The sequence below is a fragment of the Protobothrops mucrosquamatus genome, unplaced genomic scaffold (assembly GCF_001527695.2).
Source record: "Protobothrops mucrosquamatus isolate PMUCROS unplaced genomic scaffold, P.Mucros_1.0 scaffold659, whole genome shotgun sequence".
NCBI lineage: Eukaryota > Metazoa > Chordata > Lepidosauria > Squamata > Viperidae > Protobothrops > Protobothrops mucrosquamatus.
In genome coordinates, this window is record NW_015386948.1 from 994,852 (window position 1) to 1,013,006 (window position 18,155).

Genomic DNA, 18,155 nt, shown 5'->3' on the forward strand with positions numbered 1-18,155 from the left:
TTGGCACAGCCTAACCCTTTCCCTCAAACCCAGAGCTGAGCAATTTTTCCGAGAGAGAACAAAGAACTAACTAGACCTGTGATGGCGAACCTTTTAGAGACTGAGTGCCCAAACTGCAACCCCAAACCCACTTATGCATCGTCGGGTGCCGGGTGGGTGTGGCCCATTAGATGGGTGTGGCCCATTGGGTGGGCATGGCTGCGGTGGTAACAGCCGACTGGGTGGGACTAAAAAGTTCAATCAATCAATTCCAACTTTGCAAGATCTTTTTTTTCCCCGCAAGAAGTTGAAATTGACTGATTGATTGAACCTTTTTTTTTTTTGTACATGGCGGCGGAGGCCTGAAGTGAAAAGGTTTTATAAAACCCAACTGAAGGCCTAGGACTGGGGCGACGGCACGCGTGCCCACAGAGAGGGCTCCGAGTGCCGCCTCTGGCACCCGTGCCATAGGTTCGCCACCACTGAGCTAGACACACAATTAGCTCCTTTTCCTGCCAAGTATAAATCCTTCTAAAGATTGTGATCTCCCGACACCGTTGACTTTTGCCATGAAAATGACACAGCGATACAATTTGGTGAATTCAGCATGTCGGTTAAAAAGCTCATCCCCCAAAGAAAATAAATGGCAATATTGAGGAGAGCAAGGGCCAGGTTCTCTAGACTTCTTCTGAAAGTCTGCTTATTTCCTTAAGAGTGTCCTGAATAGAACACGTTTGGCAAGAACAGAAGCAGCAAATACACTCAAAGGCCTTACTATATGGCTCAAGAGAGATTAATGTGATGACACAGAATTCTGGGGCACACATCTAGCACCTATGGAGCACGGGCTTAAGTACACATGCTCTGCAAGCACACAGATCCGAGGCTCAACTCTGGCATTTCCTGTGTAAAGGATATGTAATTATATTCTGAGATGGGTAACTCATTGCCAGTTTGAGGAGATAACGCAAGGCCAAATAACTGTTGTCTCAATTTAAGGTGGGTGCTCTCTAGAGACCATTTCAATAGAGGCAGGGCCACAATATTCTCCTGACCATTTGAAGAAATACCATTTGAAAAGCAGGAAGGAGGGGTGTGCGTGTTTCACATTTGACAATTTAAAAGTGGGAAGAACAGCAAAAAGCCTTGGAGAAGCTAACCAATCCCACCTCTAGGCACAAAACCTTTAAAAACCAATATTTTGGGGGTCTGAAAATGATCAGAACTTAGGAGCTACTTGGAAAAGGTTTAAAATATCTCCAGGCTTTACTGGAAAAAAAAGAAAAAGAGCTGTGGCAAATGGGCTGCCATGAGCAACATGCGGTCCATGGTGTCTTCATATATGTGCACTCCCATACTTTCCATAGAAGCCACCCCAGGGTCTCATAAAAACTGAGAGTTTTATGCTGCTGCTATTCCTACTGGCCATTTATATATCCTTAGCAATGGCCCATCCCGTTTCTACACTGCAGCATTGTGTCCTCTCAGAAGGACCCACAGAAGCCCTAACATCAATATAGTCCTTACAACAGCTCATTTAATAACCGTTCAAAGTTGCAACAGCATGGAAAAAAGTGACCTATGTCCATTTCCCACACTTAATGTCCATTGCAGCATCCCCATGGGCATGTGATCAAAATCCAGACCAGGGGTTCTTCAAACTTGGCAACTTTTAAGACTTGTGGACTTCAACTCCCAGAATTCTGGGAATTGAAGTCCACAAGTCTTAAAGTCGCCAAGTTTGAAGACCCCCTGATCCAGAAGCTTGGCAACTGGCTCATATTTATGATGGCTGCAGTGTCCCAGGGTCACGGGATCAACTTTTGCAACCTTCCCACAAGCAAAGCCAATGGGGAAGACGGATTCACTTAACGACTGGGTTACTAACCTAACAGCTGCAATGATTCGCTTAATAACCGTGGCAAGAGAAGTCATAAAACGGGGTAGAAGTGACTTAAGAAAGGTCTAACTTTGCATCATAAATTTTTGGGCTCAACTGTGGTCGTAAAGCAAGGACTACCTGTACAGAATTGTTCCACGGGGTTGCACAGGCTTACACTGAATAAAATGGAGAACCAAAATACGGATTTTGGCTATTGAAACCCAGCACCTTCTGCTTCCCAGAACTACAAGGAAAGTCAGCCAGTTGAAGTAGGGCAGAGGCGAGAGAATGCCTTTGTGCTCTTACTTCAATGGACAATAAGGGTGGAGGATGTGCCAAGCCAGTGCTTTTCTCCCTTCAGCCGCTCGCTACTTCTGGTCATGCAAGAATATGATTTTTTTTGTAATGCTAACAATAAAACTCTTGGATGGGGGGGGGAAAGATGAGCAAATACACAAACCATCTTGGATGGGGGTGGGGAAAAAAGATGAGCAAGTACACAAACCATCTTGGACAGGGGGGGAAACAAAAAAAGAAAGATTAGCAAATACACAAACCATCTTGCAAGATTCTAGCCATACCTTCCCGTGCCTCTACTGCTTCTACTGTGGCTGTAATACAGAAGGAACAGTGGCATGCAAAAATAAAGACAGAAAAGAGTGAGTGAACTTAACATCACTTATGGTCGCTTGAGAACTTCGAACCCACCCAATCCCAACAAGCGGGGGACGATAACCGGGCAGCGGAGAAGGATGACAAGAGGGCAAAGATGTGAAAGGGCGTTGTTGTCACGGTGTCAAGAGGCCCGGGACAACAGATCAGAAAATGGCTCAGTTTCCAGGAGAGCAGAATCTAACCATTTGCTTGTAATCGACTTTTCTACGAGTGGCTGGGTGGGGACTTAACATGCACCCAAATCTTTTGCATGTCAGCATTTCTCAGATGACCTCCTACATCATGGGGACGAAGCTAAGCAACCGCTTCTGAAAACATTTCTATGTGAAAGGATGCTTGTTTTAGATCGAGTTAGGATGATTATTGTATCAGGACAAGGGATGTCCCAAAGGGAAGGGGACGATGGACAGCAGCCATTAAATCTGAAACACTTTTCTACAACTAAAGGGGATTCTTTCAGTCCTACTCAAAACATTTTCTGTAGAACCTAGCTTAACTAGTCTGAAACACACACAGAATGCCACACAAAAAGCTTCAGGCTGGTTTCAGTTTAGCATCAACAGGGTAAATAATGCAAAACTTAAGAGGAGGAAATCTCAAATCTCCAACAATCATTTTCAATATTACCACTAAGAACAGATGGGTCAGGAATAAACCAATGACAGTTATGTATGCTCTTTTCACGGCAGCAGAAACTTAGCTATTATTAGAGGGAAGCTCTAGAATGCTTTAAGTTTCTGGGTTCAGCAATGATGTTATGCACATGTCTTGGAAATGATCTTTCGTTTCAGCTTTTATGCTGGGTTTCTATTAAACTAAACCTTCATTTTCTACCAAGCAAAAGTGGCGTATTGTGTCTTTTAGATTTTATTCACACGCTATCTTGAAACACCAGATTTGGAAACCTAGGATATGCTAGACAATCCACGGTGACCCGTGCAGTTCATCTTTTTCGTGACCAAAATCTAGACCTCGTGGTTGGAAGGAAAAAGTGGCGTTGAGAAAACCTGGATAACTCCTTGCTGCAATCAACGTCCGGTGCTTTTCACAAGACACGTTCGTAAGCTAAACTTCCATTGCTATCCTTCGAATCCCGCATGGAAGGACTCCCCTTCTTGTATACTTACCTGTCTGTAGAGTCTGCTTCCCCCCTGAGAGGACCCCCATGGGCAGGGTGCCTGTGGGGGTCAGGCCTTTGAGCGTCAGCACGCTCTCACTCTCCTCTCTGAAAGCAGAAGTAACGGGACCAATTTATGCACGAGCAAACACATAAAAGCACATCAGTTTCTTTATGACTCTGGTACTTGAAATTCTGCAGAGCAGCGTTTCCCAACCTCAGCAACTTACAGGCTTTGAGGGAGATGGATGATTTAGAAACAGGAAATACAAATAAGTAGCCGGGGCTGGGAAACATCACAATAGAAAGAATATCTAAATACCCAGCTGAAAGGATGAGACCCCTGATGTCAATCACATTTGCCCAGAAGGCGGTCAGTGGGTACCATCCAGTGTTATTATGCCACCATGTTGCCAACCTCCGCTTTAACCAGTGGGTGGAATTAAGCAGAGCCTTCTTGGCTCTATATAGATGCAAGACTGCCTAGGATTCACATCCATCCTGTGTCATGTGTCTGATTAACGAAACACTTCGAAGAACTTTCAGGCAGTTTTTTTAACCTAAAAAGCCTTTATTAGTATTACAGAGTGTCAGCACGGCATGGTGGAATGCTAAGATCTGAATTTCCCTTCCCTTTGCACATAACATTCCAGGCATTTCCCCTCCCCTATTTTGGGGTCATGATTCACATCTTCCAATTAACTTGGAGGGCAAAGATTCACTTCCGTTTCTTTTTCCCCGGGCTTTCCTTATATTCTCCTCCCCTTTCGCTGTCACCTGATTTAAACTCTAAAAATACCAGACAGTTCTGCATATATTGTCAAAGCAAGAATATTCAATATTAGCAGCGTTGACATCCTGCTTTTAATTCCAAGGAAAAAGAAGGTGGGACCTATTGGGTGTGTGGGTCAAAGAAGCAGCTGATACTCCTTAAAAGCTTCACTACGGGAGATGCTTTTTTGAAGTATTTGCACGTGTTTTTGTTTTTTTTTAAATCCACAACTACCTGGATAAGATACATCTTGGGAAAATGTTGGTTCCAGAAAGAACGACTCGCACAGTTGATCTATATAACCGACCTTTGTGTGCTTGAGGATTTTCAATCTTTCCAAACTTTTTGTACTTTTCCCAAATGGGGCTCAGGGTGAGCATCTCTGAGCTGTACTGATACAACAGAGGCAGTCTGGCAAAACGCTTGAGCAGCTTTATCTTCCCTTTCTGACCAAGATTCCCAAGAAAGAGCAAGCTTACCGAAGAACGGAAAAGACTCGTGCCATCTTCCCAATGGCCCTGATCTTATTCCTGATGATCTCTTTACGGGCATTTGTGCCTCCTTAGGAAAGAAGAATCAAAAAGTTTTTTTTAAAAAAAAAAGAAAGAAAAAAGGATGAGGTACAATAACGCTTTAGGCTCAGTTGATGCCAGTATGCAGCATCTACTTGATTCTGGGAAAGAGAAACCAGATTACAACTTTACAGCTAAATCGCATTAGTCGGTTACGGAAAAGTCGTGATCAGAATGAGGAAGGAGAGCAGGTGACGGACAAGGTGACGTACAGGAAGTCCAAATGGGAGGAGAAATGACCACAAGAAGGAATATGCCAAGTGTTATTCGGAGCAACAGACCTCTCTGCTTCCCACCAGTGGGTCTGACCACACAACACAAGGGAAGCAACATGAACGACTCAGCCACAGAGACACAGCTTGGCAATGCGTGGACACAATGACAAGACCAAGTGAAGGTGAAAAGGATTCTGGGCGTGCAGAAGGGAGAGTGGTCACACAAGCACACTCTTCAGATGCAGACGAGGAGTGGCTAGAAACTTTTGCGGCTTTGTTCACGCTCTCGTTTAATACAGCATCTTGGGGATAAGCCCACTCCCCTTCGCTACACAGACCAAACATGGATCGAAAAGAACGGAAACTTGGGGGAGACGGGGGTTCAACTACAAACTGAAGGGCAAATACATCTTCTCTGAACTGAGGTCTTATTTCGCTTGTTGGTTATGACCCAACTAGGCATTAAAGAACAGGACAAGCCAAACTGCAGATCTGACATGCACCAATGGATCCAGCCATGCATAAGGTGGCTGCATTCAAACGTCAAGAGAAGTGTGACCCCCACCACACACCGTTCAGGTTCCTGAAGGAACAAAACAGGGTTAAAAAGAAAAGAAAAAGAAAAGAAAGAAACACATCAAACGCACCACGTTCATGTTAAAACTGAAGGGGGGGAGGAAAATGGGAAAATGGCGAGGTTGTCCAACTAGTCAGCTATTCAAAATCCACTCCAAGGAAATCTGGTGGCACAGGCAGTGAGAATTAAGCTTTTAAGCAAATTCTAGCTGGGTACCTTTCGGATAGCTTGAAATGTAGTTATCTTCAGAGAGAGGAGACACCAAGTATACAAGGAGATGAAGATAGAGATAGAAGAAACAAATTTAATTTCCATGGGAGGGAGCGAAGAACATTTAAAAAAAAAAACGCAGTGGGGCAAGGAAGTAGGTTTGTGTTTTTTTTTGCACTTCTGCTAAACCTTCCTCTCTTTTACTAAAACCTTATTCGCCAAACTCTGGATGACAATCAACTTGACTTCTGTTTTCCACATGTTATCACCTAAGTATTACTAAGGGCCAAAAAGATGAGGTTGATTTCATTCTTGAAGAGTATGCAGAAATGACAGATAAAGCTCTTTAATGATCAACAACTCAAAAAGCACTGCTTCAACCATCTTTTTCATCTTTTAACAGCATCCGAACTAGACGGCGGACAACGTTTACGTTCTTAGCAAAATATTTTCGAGTTACATGAGGAAGAGCCCAAAAAAAAAGTTCCCAGAACAACCCACAATATTGCCAGGCATGCGACTTACACACACATTTTGTCTTAAAATTGTTTTAGGCACGAATAGGATAGCGTTTACCGCTGTAAACTTCAGGGTCCCTTCCTGCCCAGAATACGTTTGGAGTCAGGTTGGTTTGTTTAAAAAAAGAACATATAAGATGTGATAAACAAGCACTCTTTACCTTAAATATGACATTGATTGGACCAGATGCTGATGACTATCTGATCAAGTCAATTTCATCCACAACTCCATCAACTTATCCTGGGAACAGGAATGGGAGCAACACACACCAAACTTTCTACCTTGATCAAGCTTCTTCTGTTTACGTCTCCCTTTCTGTTTTCACAATTTTGATACAAATCGCAAGCTGAGGACGATAGATCAAAGGTAAAGCCACAAGAGTAGAGTGGTGGATGGGGGAGAGGGGTTAGTAGTTCTTTAGGCCCAAAGTAATAACTGTCTGTAAACCAGCCAAAGATAGATAGATGGCAAGCTTAAAATTATGAATGGAAAAGATGGCAACAAAATGGTGCTAAGAAAAAGGCCGCATATTCGAGATTAAGTAACCCAGTCTCTCCGGATTTACTTGAAACCGCCCAAGACCCTGAAAGTGTCACAAAAGGGTTTGGTTACCGTCCAATATTTCATCTCCGTCTGAAATCAGCTCATCATCGGAGCAGATGTTGAGGATGTTAACCAGCATCTCTGTAACTGCAGGAAGTAGCGAGAAAAAGTGATGAAGCATCACCATCAAACGGGTGCTGGATCTAGGTCGCAAAGTTCTTTGCTTGCCCATTAAAGTAGCTTTGGGACAGCCTTCTCAACCCTCCCCCCAAACACCACTCTATCTGATCTGTTTGTGCTAAATTGTTTGCACAATCCGTCCACACAAAGAGGTAGAGAGGTCAGTGGGACCCAGAAAATGCCTTTCAATAAGGCCTTCTCAGGGAGCAGCCTTCTTCCAGGAGTCAGATCTAAACAGAATGCTTTAGAAAGCACAACTGTAGAGGGCAGGGCCTCCATCTAGCCCAGGCTAACCAATCCTATTGTTCCGGAGGACTTTTTCATTCACTTCTCGGTTAACCCCTTTGGCTACTGGGAACTGTGGATCCCTTACCCTTTTCTCCCACAAAAGGCAGAGACCATGTGAAAACATCCATGAAATTTGGAAGCCAGTACGGGTGCGGGGAGCAGTTGAACTGTCTGATATTCATGACGTTATTTTCATATTTTAAAACAGCAGCTGGAAGAAAAACAAAAGAGGATGAGGACTGACCTGCACCTTCCATCCGAGGTTTACAGAGCTCTGAAAATACAGTTCTGTTATTAGGTAAGACATCTACTAAACAAAATGAAACATCCCACCTGAGACAAAAAACGTTAGATAAAAATGATTACTGCTGGAGGCCAACTGCTGAAAACTGAAAAGAAGAAGAGTAACGCCACATCCAAATGTATTTTAGTGCTCTCTGTTATGGCCTTACATGCTCTCTCCCTCTAGCACAGGGGTAGGCAACCTTGGCTCTTTTATGACTCATGGACTTCAACTCCCAGAATTCCTGAGCCAGCGTGGGGGAACTATGGCCCCCTCATGACTCGTGGACTTCAACTCCCAGAATTCCTGAGCCAGCATGGCTCAGCATGGAAACTCTCTCTTTCCCCTCAGCATGGCTGGCTCAGGAATTCTGGGAGTTGGAGTCCACACATCTTAAAGTTCCTGAGGTGGAGAAACAATAGACTAGACCAGGGGTAGGCAACCTTGGCTCTTTTATGACTCGTGGACTTCAACTCCCAGAATTCCTGAGCCAGCATGGCTCAGCATGGAAACCTCTCCCTTTCCCCTCAGCACGGCTGGCTCAGGAAATCTACAATAATCCAACCTAGGCACCCCTCACATACAACAACTTACCCTTGTTGTTATAGACGTCTAGGTAATTTGGTGCCGAAAAGATGGTGATGAGCGATGGAAAACCTGTGGTTTGGCTCTTTCTGTACATTCGGTACCTGGAAAAGCAGGCAAAGGCTGAGCAGCCTCTTTTGATATACCATCTTAGCCAAGAAAGCTGTTCAACATAACTTGTTATAAACCTACCCTGCATCCTGGGCTTCGTGCGCTCGAATCACGGATAACAAATTGTTGTTTTGCAAAAATTCACAAATTGCAGGGTAACTGAAAGATAAAGTTTTAGAGACACGTTAGTAGGTGCTGAAATAACCAATTATCTTTCATGAGAAGCTACCTGTGAATTTACACAGATGGGCTTTATCACACAGATCAAAATGTTCCTGGAGACGAAATGTCAAACAGATTCTGGGAAAGTTACGAAGGCAAAAAGGCCATTGCCAAAAGAAACACATGGCCAACCTTTTTGAACTTCAGGAGCCCCATGTGAAGTATTTTTTCTCAAATTCTAGATATAAAGAGTAGGTCTATTTGTGAATTATAACTTAGAAGAAGGTAAGTAACCAGTTCTTCACTATTTTCTCTGATTTACATATGGATGATTAACTAAAGAATTTAGAATGTGTGGAGAACACTAGTTGTGCCAAATGCTGCATTCTAGTTGATTGTAATATAATGACAAGCATTGATGGTTACGACCAGGCTGCCACTCCACAAATGTCCAGAAAAGGGACATTCCTCACAACAATATTGAATGACCATAAAGGCTGACTGGATAGGGTCATTTCATTAAATTATAAAAGAACTGGATTGTAATGATCTCCCAGTTTGTGAAATCTTATAAACATTCAGGAAGGTTCCGCTACTGCAATAAAACCCCACTTGATCTAACTTTCAAACGGTCACTTTCATTGTACAGGATCAGAAGCTTTGGGGAGCAGAGGTAATATGAGCAATCAATGCAAATTTCCCTCGGCATCCAAAATTGTAAAAGAGGAAGTAAAGAAGAATACAAATTTCTCAGAAAGCACTCAGAAATAAGTCACATTTATAAAATGTGAAGATGTCTCACAGTTTTGAAGACTGCCATATTAGGAATCTCGGTGATGTATTACGCTCATTACCCTCAATTCAAGGTACGTTCCTGCATTAAATTTCTTTACAATTCTCTGTAGCCCTAATAAACTTGTTTCGTCCTTTCAAAAATTATCTTGCTAACTATTTAGATCTTGTAAATTATCTCAGTAAACAGTAAGCAGCGTTAAGGTCTTGCAGATATCTAAGAAAAAAATTATTGGTAACCCAGAGGTGAATCTTTATTGTGTTATTTTAGAGTGAAACATTTTAACTCTTCTATAAACAAAATGTTGCTGGGTTCCAAATACCCAGAGGCCTGGGCCCTGCAGCCTCGTGCTGTTCCCTTTTCATTTTAGGAACGTCGTTTGAACACTGCCTCACCTGTAGAAATAGGAGCAACCTCGAACAGTGTTGTGAGTAAAGTGCTCCAAGGTCTTCTCATTGCCGTAATCTTCCGATGGATCGGACCACAGTAGGTCACACATTGGACCAAAGGCTGGAGGCTCCTTAAACCTATCTAACTGAAAGACAAATACACGCACAAAAAAAGAGGCAATTATGAATGCAAATCTCTTAAGACAGGGGTAGGCAACCTTGGCTCTTTTATGACTGGTGGACTTCAACTCCCAGAGTTCCTGAGCCAGCATGGCTCAGCTTGGAAACCTCTCCCTTTCCCCTCAGCATGGCTGGCTCAGGAATTCTGGGAGTTGAAATCCACGAGTCATAAAAGAGCCCAGGTTGCCTACCCCTGCCCAAATGCCTGAATTTTGATCACGTGACCGTGAGGAAAAATATTTAAATATTTAAACCAGAAGTCTTCAAACTTGGCCCTTTTATGACTGGTGAACTTTAACTCCCAGAATTCCTGAGCCAGCATGGGGGAACTATGGCCCCCTCATGACTCGTGGACTTCAACTCCCAGAATTCCTGAGCCAGCATGGCTCAGCTTGGAAACCTCTCCTTTTTCCCTCAGCATGGCTGGCTCAGGAATTCTGGGAGTTGAAGTCCAGGAGTCATTAAAAGAGCCAAGGTTGCCCACCCCTGTCTTAAGACAATAAAAACATATTATTAAGACATGCAAAACAGGCCAGGTGCAGAAAAGGTATCTATAAAATAGCAATGTCCATTATGACAGAGTTTCCTAACCTTTCCAGCTTCGTGGACCGGTGGGAGAGGGGGGGTAGAGGGGACGGTTCTGCGCAAGGGGCAGGCAAGCATGCATGTGCATTCAGCTCATGCAAGAGGGGATGTGCGTGCGCACTTGCCTGCCGCTTTGGGCGGCCCAGTTTTAAACAGCTGAGGGCCCGGTAATGGGCTGTAGCCCAGGGGTCGGGGACTCTTTGCATTATGAGATATTTTGGAAATAAATATCTAACATGTTATCGATACTGATTTCCATAGGAGGAATATCTACTCCATGGAAAGTAGGCCTAATGGGAAGTCACTTTAAATAAAATCAAGAAAAAAAATTGTTCGGCTTAATCGTTTCTCTGAAAGGATTAAAAATACACTTGTTTTTAAAATCCTCACTTCAGTTTTGAGGGAGAAGGCAGGGCTGCTGATTACTTGCTGAATTGTTATATAATCTTGTGTACCAGTTTTAGGAAACTTCAAAAGAAAAAAAAAATCGAATTTCTGGACCGGTAGTTTTGTAAAAAGCCTGTGAGTAAAACCCAGTCATCGGTTGTGAAACACCCGTTTAATGGGCTGGAGAGTGGAAAGAGAAAAGAAAGACCACTTACTCTCCTAATGTCATCTAGACACGTGATTTCAGGAGACAGCCCTCCGTGCACGCACAGAAATTGTTGATTCAAGAGGGCCGCAAGAGGAAGACAGTCGAACGTATCCATGCACGCATCATAGACCTGCTCTGAGTACTTGATTCGACCTACAGCAAGCGGAAGTGAGAAGGGGGAAAAAAAACGCAGCTGTTGTAAAGGCTGTAGGTTTGCAAAGTGCCTGAAGGCAGGACAAGAAGCAACAGATGAAAACTAATCAAGGAGAGAAGCAACCTAGAACTCAGGAGAAACTTCCTGGCAGTTAGAACAATCAACCAGTGGAATAACCTGCCTCCAGAAGCGGTGAATGCTCCAACACTGGAAGTTTTTAAGAAGAGACTGGACAGCCATTTATCTGAAATGGTGTAGGGTTCCTGCCTGAGCAGGGGGTTGGACTCGATGACCTCCAAGGTCCCTTCCAACTTTATTATTATTATTGTTGTTGTTGTTGTTGTTGTTGTTGTTGTTATTATTATTATTATTATTATTATTATTATTATTATTATTACTACTACAGACCCAAAGACATTCACACTTTCGACATTTGGAGACTTTTAACATCAGCTTGTCTAACAATAAATCCTAGAAATCTTTCACCAGCCCCTTGTGTGTTTCAGAAGCTTCTCAGTCGTTGTTTTTTTAAGAAGTACACACAGCTCATGTAGGGTGGTGGGCAAGAGAGCTGAGTTACACCACTTCATCCCGGGTGCAGCGGAGCAATGAATTTCAGAGTTCCTTGCAGTGGCATTTTGGAGAAAACTGGCGCAGTGATGAACGCTTTCCGTTTCACCCCAGACTGATTTTCTTAGTGAGGAATGACTGATAATTCTCTACGGGAGAGTCTGAATGCCACTGCTCTCGGCCTCTTCATTTAAAACCCTTCATTCGTTCATTTACAACAGGGGTCTTCAAACTTGGCCCTTTTGTGACTGGTGGACTTCAACTCCCAGAATTCTGGGAGACTGTAAGTTCTAGCTCTGCCTTAAGCATGAAAGCCAGCTGGGTGACTTTAGGACAGTCACTTAGCCCAGCCAACCTCACAGGGCTGTCTTTGTGGGGAAAAGAGGAGGAGAAGGAATACTAGGTACTTCTACAGCACGGGGAGGTTTTGGGCAAAACAGAGAAAGAGAGTTGCATTGGAGGGAGGCTGAGACACAAGGAGACACTTAAAAGGTTTTAAGCTAATACGCCAAGCCAGAGAACTAATATTTAAATATGCAAGGAGAAAAAAAAAAAAGAACTGCAGCCACGGAATGAGAAAGGGAGGGAATTAAACACATTTTTATCTGTGGGATTTTGAAACTAATCAAAAAGGGAACGGGGTACTGGGTTTCCCTCCCTAAACTTTTATTCAGATTTATTTCTTTTTTTATTTTCACCAGATGGATGGATGGATGGATGGAAGGGTAGATTAGATCGATAGAATCAGTGAAGAATCTGCATTAAAGGGGAAGCCTTCAATTTCCCTCCAATTCTGATGCCAGCTGCACAATCTGGAACTGAAAGCGCTTGGCAATAATTACAGGCTGCAGGGTCCCTAAAGCAAGTGGGGGTGGGAGGGACAGCTTGCATGGAGTCAGACTGTCAGGAAAACAGTTAAGTTAGGAGCAGCTCTCTCCGTCTCTGTTGAAACGCCCCTTCTACGCATGGGTGGGTGGCGGGAAAGAGGGGGAGGCTGCAGCATCTATGCAGCCTCATCCACATTCACAACCTTCTCTTGTCACCAGCAGCCCATCCCTCATCTTTTTACTTACACTCTTGTTTGAAGGTGAAATATTCTGTGAGATGCCTGCACTCATGGTTCCCTCGGAGCAGGAAAAGTGTTTTGGGGAAGTTTATCTTTAAACTCCATAAATATAGCACACACTGCAAAGAGAGAAAGAGAGAGAGAGATTGAAGGTAGAAGGTGAGAAAAAAATGTTTTTCGGGGAACTTTACTTTGAAACTTTTGGAAGACATGTAGAAATCTGGTTCCAAAAATACCGTCAAACGTAACAGGACTGGAATATTGGAAAGCATTTCAGTCCAGCAGGGTGTCCTCTGACTTGCAATGACTCAGTGGGGTCCCGGGCAGAAAGTGAGTTTCCATCACTTGTTACTTAACTGAGAAATCAAGAATTGAACCTGGAACCTCTTGCATAAACAATGTGATCTTGCTTCAAAGATTCAAGCTGAGTGCCCAAGGCAACGGTGTGAATACAATAAAATCATGGCTCCGGTCTAAAGTGCCATTAGGTCTGTAAAGCAATGAAGCACAGGTACGACAAACAGGACAGTGTACCTATGTTAATGAGTCCTCTACCCTCTCTGGTCACAAAGGACGGTTATTCTGTGCTAATTTTATTTCGTCGCGTTATCCACTCTTTGTAATTTTTTTGTAAAGCCCACACAAGGAGACCCTTGAACTGTTACAAATAAAACATTTAGGTCCATTTTGCGGAAACCGCATCCAGCAGCATTAGTCTGAAAATCTGAAAATGTATTGTCACGTGGAATTGGAACAGGAAAAGAAAAAGAAAAAGTGCCCGTCAAGTGCCAAATACATTATATAGTCAGAAGCTAAAAATGGAGACAAGATTGTCACGAGAATTCGACCGGGAAAATTAAAACCTTCAATAGGAGCTAACTATCTTTTTCACAGGTTTCTCCGGATCCATGCAAATTTACATTTTTCCATAAGCAGGCCTAGTAGTCTTTTCATGCAGCTACCTTGCATGATACTATTCAGATTTAACAACTATTGGCTAGAAGCATTGAACATCATTATCTTCACTGGGTATTTTCTGGTTTTATTTCCAGTAAATGATTGCCAAAACACTTCTTTCTGCCTTTAGTGCTTTTCTCTCAGCACAAATAGCCAAATGCTCATACAACAAAGCAAAATCAAATCTAAAGAAAATGCCAAAAAAATACCAAAATATTATGTTGGAATATAAATTTTTGTTTTGACCAATTAGACGTAGATAATTGTATATATTCAGAACAATCTATACTCCTGAGAGCATTGACTGCAGTATCAAATAGAACGTCATCTGCAAAAACAAAGGGGAGAATGACACTAGTGTTATAAAGGCACAATTTGAATTCATTAACACGATTACACGTACGGAGTACCTATTTCATTTCTCCATTTGTATTCAATCTTTCCAAGGAGTTCAAGATAGTATACATGAGCTAACATAATTAACATGAGCTAAGCTAGTATGTTCAACATATATTGGCTGGCATACATATGCTAAACCATGAACTGTTAGCCATGGTAATCTTTATAACACGATTTACAAATCACAACCAACTGAATATTGCTTAGGTCCATTCTGCATCCGGTTTGTCTCCCTGTCCACCTGAGTGCTAAAGACCAGATTACAGGGCTGTAAATGTTAGTCTCCCTGGTCCAGATGATGATCCCATGTCATCATCAAATGCAGGTCACTGTTTTCTGCTCTAACAATGTTAGCGCTGGCCTTTGCTCCCAAGAGCTTCTGAGCCTGTTTCCTGCATCAAGATATAATTATAAAAATTACCTCCTCTTCTATTTTGTTAAAAGGACATTAACAGAAACTGCTCTGGCAGATCTCCCTAACATCCCCAACCCAAATGAAGAAATTGCTCTAATTCCAAGAGCTTTGGTTCCTTCCCGTTCCTGAAAAGTGAAAGTGGCAGCTGGAAAAGCCAAACACAAAAGAAATTCCTGAAAATTGAGGAGCAAGATTTTTCTGCATCCAAGTTTGCATGGGATATTTTTTTTTTCTTAATCATACAGATAGCAACCTGTTGTTGTGAGCTTTGACAAAACTCATCAATATATCTGAGCTGGGTTCCTTTATCTGTGCCAATTCACCTTCTCTCTTCCAAACCCAGTCTGGCTTCCCTCTCCTTGTCCCCTGCGCTAAACACTCTGAAATGGACTGAGTGTTGAAGCCAGAAAACCCTTGTTTTACTGGGAGGAACAGGGATATCTCTATTCATGCACCTTAGCAGAGCTTCCCAATTTCGTTTGATCCAGTGACATTTGCAGCGGCCCCCGCAGGTGCGAATCAAAGCCCGCCCTGCTTTTTGAAGGATGAATACCTGGCTTTGTAGAAAAAGAACAAATGTATCGCGGTTCCCCTGCCGGTGCAGACTGTGAGAAAGGAATCAAGAATAACATGAAAGGGGCTTCTTGCTGCCACCTACAAAAGGTGGTAATTCCAAGAAACGCCCAAGTTTTGCAAATGCCAGGTTTTGTGTAGCGTGAGCCTGTAATATTTTGGACGTGTTTCCTAAGTGCCAACGTTGCATATAATTTTCGGAGCAGAGCTTCAAACAATCGTCTCAGCAGAATTTATGCCACTTTCTTCCACATCTCTTCCGATCAACCCAATTTTCTCCACCTTCCCCAATGGTTTCTTTTAAAACCCGTCCACGCTCACTTAAGTGCTGCAGAGGCAGAGGATATGCAGCTCTCCAACAGGGCAACCTTGTGAAACCTACGTTTTTCTTGAAAATTAAGAATTCCAGCTTTTAGCTCCACATCTCCCCCGCAAACGTTCTAGATATCACAATTAAAGCTGCCACTGAGGAGAATTTGAAGCGAATTTCAAGTCTTCTTTTTCAAGCAGAACCATGGAGGGATTTTAAAGAAAGGCAAAATTAATTGGATTCATGCAGAGATTGACAAGGGATTTGGTCTCGAGTAAAATTAAAAATTAATTCGGTGCTTCTTCAAGTAAACCATCCTAAGTGATTTTTAGCAAAGCAAAACGAGCTTTGTAAAAAAAAAAAATGCTGAACGTTCTTAGGAGACTTTTCAATACATGCTTATCAGAGCATGTATGAAAATAAGCCAAGTGGTAGATTCAACCCATCTCCTTTGAAGATGGATCTGGGGTTTTTTCCCCCCTGCAAGTTGTATTACAATGCGATCTCTTGCTTGTTCTCAAGGGAAATCCTCTTCTTTAATCAAGTAAATAAAAGAAAATAAATGGGAAAGATTTCCATCCTAAAGGAATATTCAGAAATATGATGTTTTAACTATGTTGCAACAGGAACCCTTCAAAATATTAAAATATATGCAGTCAAGCAAGATGTCCCAAAGGTGCTTTCCAAAAGGCAACTGGACTTTCTTGGTTTTTTTCCTTGAAAAGATTTTTTTATCCAAGAAGCTTTTTCAGTTCTGAAAAACTAAGAAAGTCCAGTTGCCTTTGGAAAAACACCTTTGGGACAACCACGACCTGGATGATTGAGAATCTCCATAGACAATCAAGCAGGATATACATTTTGAAAAATTAAACAAATTAAGATTAAGATAACCTTTATTGTCATTTTTTTTTACTGTGAGCACACTGGCACACATTAAAAATGAAATTCTGTTGCCTGCTCTCAAAAGATAAATAAGGCACTTGTGAGTCTTTTCAGATCTGTCTCCACTACCTTTTTAAATAAACTCTGAGGTCATCCTGACTCCTTCGGTAATTTTTACTGACTTATCTGCCAGAGTTTATAATAAGAAAATCTGTGAATGTTAGCACATTACATACATTTTGTTTATAAAAAAAATCCTTTGGAAAGCTAAAGACAATGAAGATATGAAATAGTAGATAGCCCATGATGTCTTACACTGCAATCAAAGGACTTTGTCACTATTTTCTTTTAACTGGCTTACATTTGAGAGGATTAATTAAAAGGGAAGTCTTGAAACATTTCAAGACTGACCAGTCCCAAAAGCAGAGTACAAGGAAAATAAAGAAAAATCAATGCTTAATTCACCCCCAAAGGCTCAACTGAATTGTCACCTCTATACTGAAGTAGCCTCTGTCCACGTAGTCTCCCAGGAAGAGGTAGCGTGTGTTATTGGGTGATCCACCAACTTCAAACAATTTCATCAGGTCAAAGAACTGTCCATGAATGTCACCACACACTAGGGGAGGAATAATAGCAAAAAAAAATTACACACAAAGAGGGCCAAAAAAGTCACAAAACCAATTGGGAACGGAGCTTTGCTCTAAATTCTGGAATTTCACTCAGGTCCTACACTTTGTTTTCGTGGTATAGAAACACACTTTATCTGAACGATGTATATTGGAAAACCTTCCATTTCAGCAGAGTCAGCTAGATGACTCAGAAGTGACTTCTAACCTGTGATTGGAGCTTCGACTTCAATCATTGTCTTCTCATGTTTCAAGATGGCAGCTCCATCGTTGATTATCTTCAGTGCTGCGTCCTCTTCCAGGCGCCCTTCTTTCACCAAATGGTTTTTTAAGATCTCTAACCGGGGCTTCCCATCCTCAAAAACCTCTTTCAGCGTTAGCCGCTGAGTTGGGGGGAAAGGAACAGCTGGAAAGAGAAACAAATAAAGAACATTAACAGAGTTTACCAGAACAGCAGTACTTCTAAAACAGTAAATCTTCCACTAAATTGGGACAAGTGGAAATTAAGATGCATTTAGAAGTTAACGTCCATCGCCAGAAGCCCATACTAGCTTTTAGTGAATTTGTAGGGAACTTGTCACTATTTCCTCTAATGTATATAATCAATACTGTATAAAAAAGAGTTAAAGTGCGTTAAAGATTTGGTTACTTATTTAGGTGGATAATGTTAGTTAGATTATGAATAATATATTTGTAACCCTTTGGGGGAGGGGAAGGGGGTTTATTTTGTAAATGTTATAAAACTTTTAATAAAAAAAAAAATACTGTACAAGCATTACTAGAGATCTTGAAAGGAGAACGATGAAAACCAAAACAGCTATTTGCCCTTCCACATTGAAATGGTTCCAACCATAATTCAGGTGTCAAAAAATATGGAAGAATACACAAAAACAGTGAAAGACAAAATCATTTGGCAATGACGTTATCAAGAGATAGAAGCAAGTGAAGATTCCAGAGAAATTCCTATTTAATATAAAACTTGTTCTAGTTT

The 18,155-nt window shown here is 42.0% G+C and overlaps 1 protein-coding gene across 1 annotated transcript; it reads right to left on the reverse strand.

Moving 5' to 3' along the window:
* Positions 1 to 2,442: 2,442 nt before the first annotated feature.
* On the reverse strand, positions 2,443 to 17,565 carry PPP3CC (protein phosphatase 3 catalytic subunit gamma; the record flags this gene model as incomplete). Its single annotated transcript, XM_015817983.2, is given in 12 exon segments — positions 2,443 to 2,472; positions 3,664 to 3,761; positions 4,905 to 4,986; positions 7,131 to 7,208; positions 7,615 to 7,740; positions 8,407 to 8,501; positions 8,590 to 8,667; positions 9,859 to 9,998; positions 11,220 to 11,365; positions 13,010 to 13,121; positions 17,030 to 17,154; positions 17,373 to 17,565. Coding segments are annotated over 12 exon segments (1,138 nt in total), but the record flags the coding sequence as incomplete, so codon positions are not given.
* Positions 17,566 to 18,155: the final 590 nt, after the last annotated feature.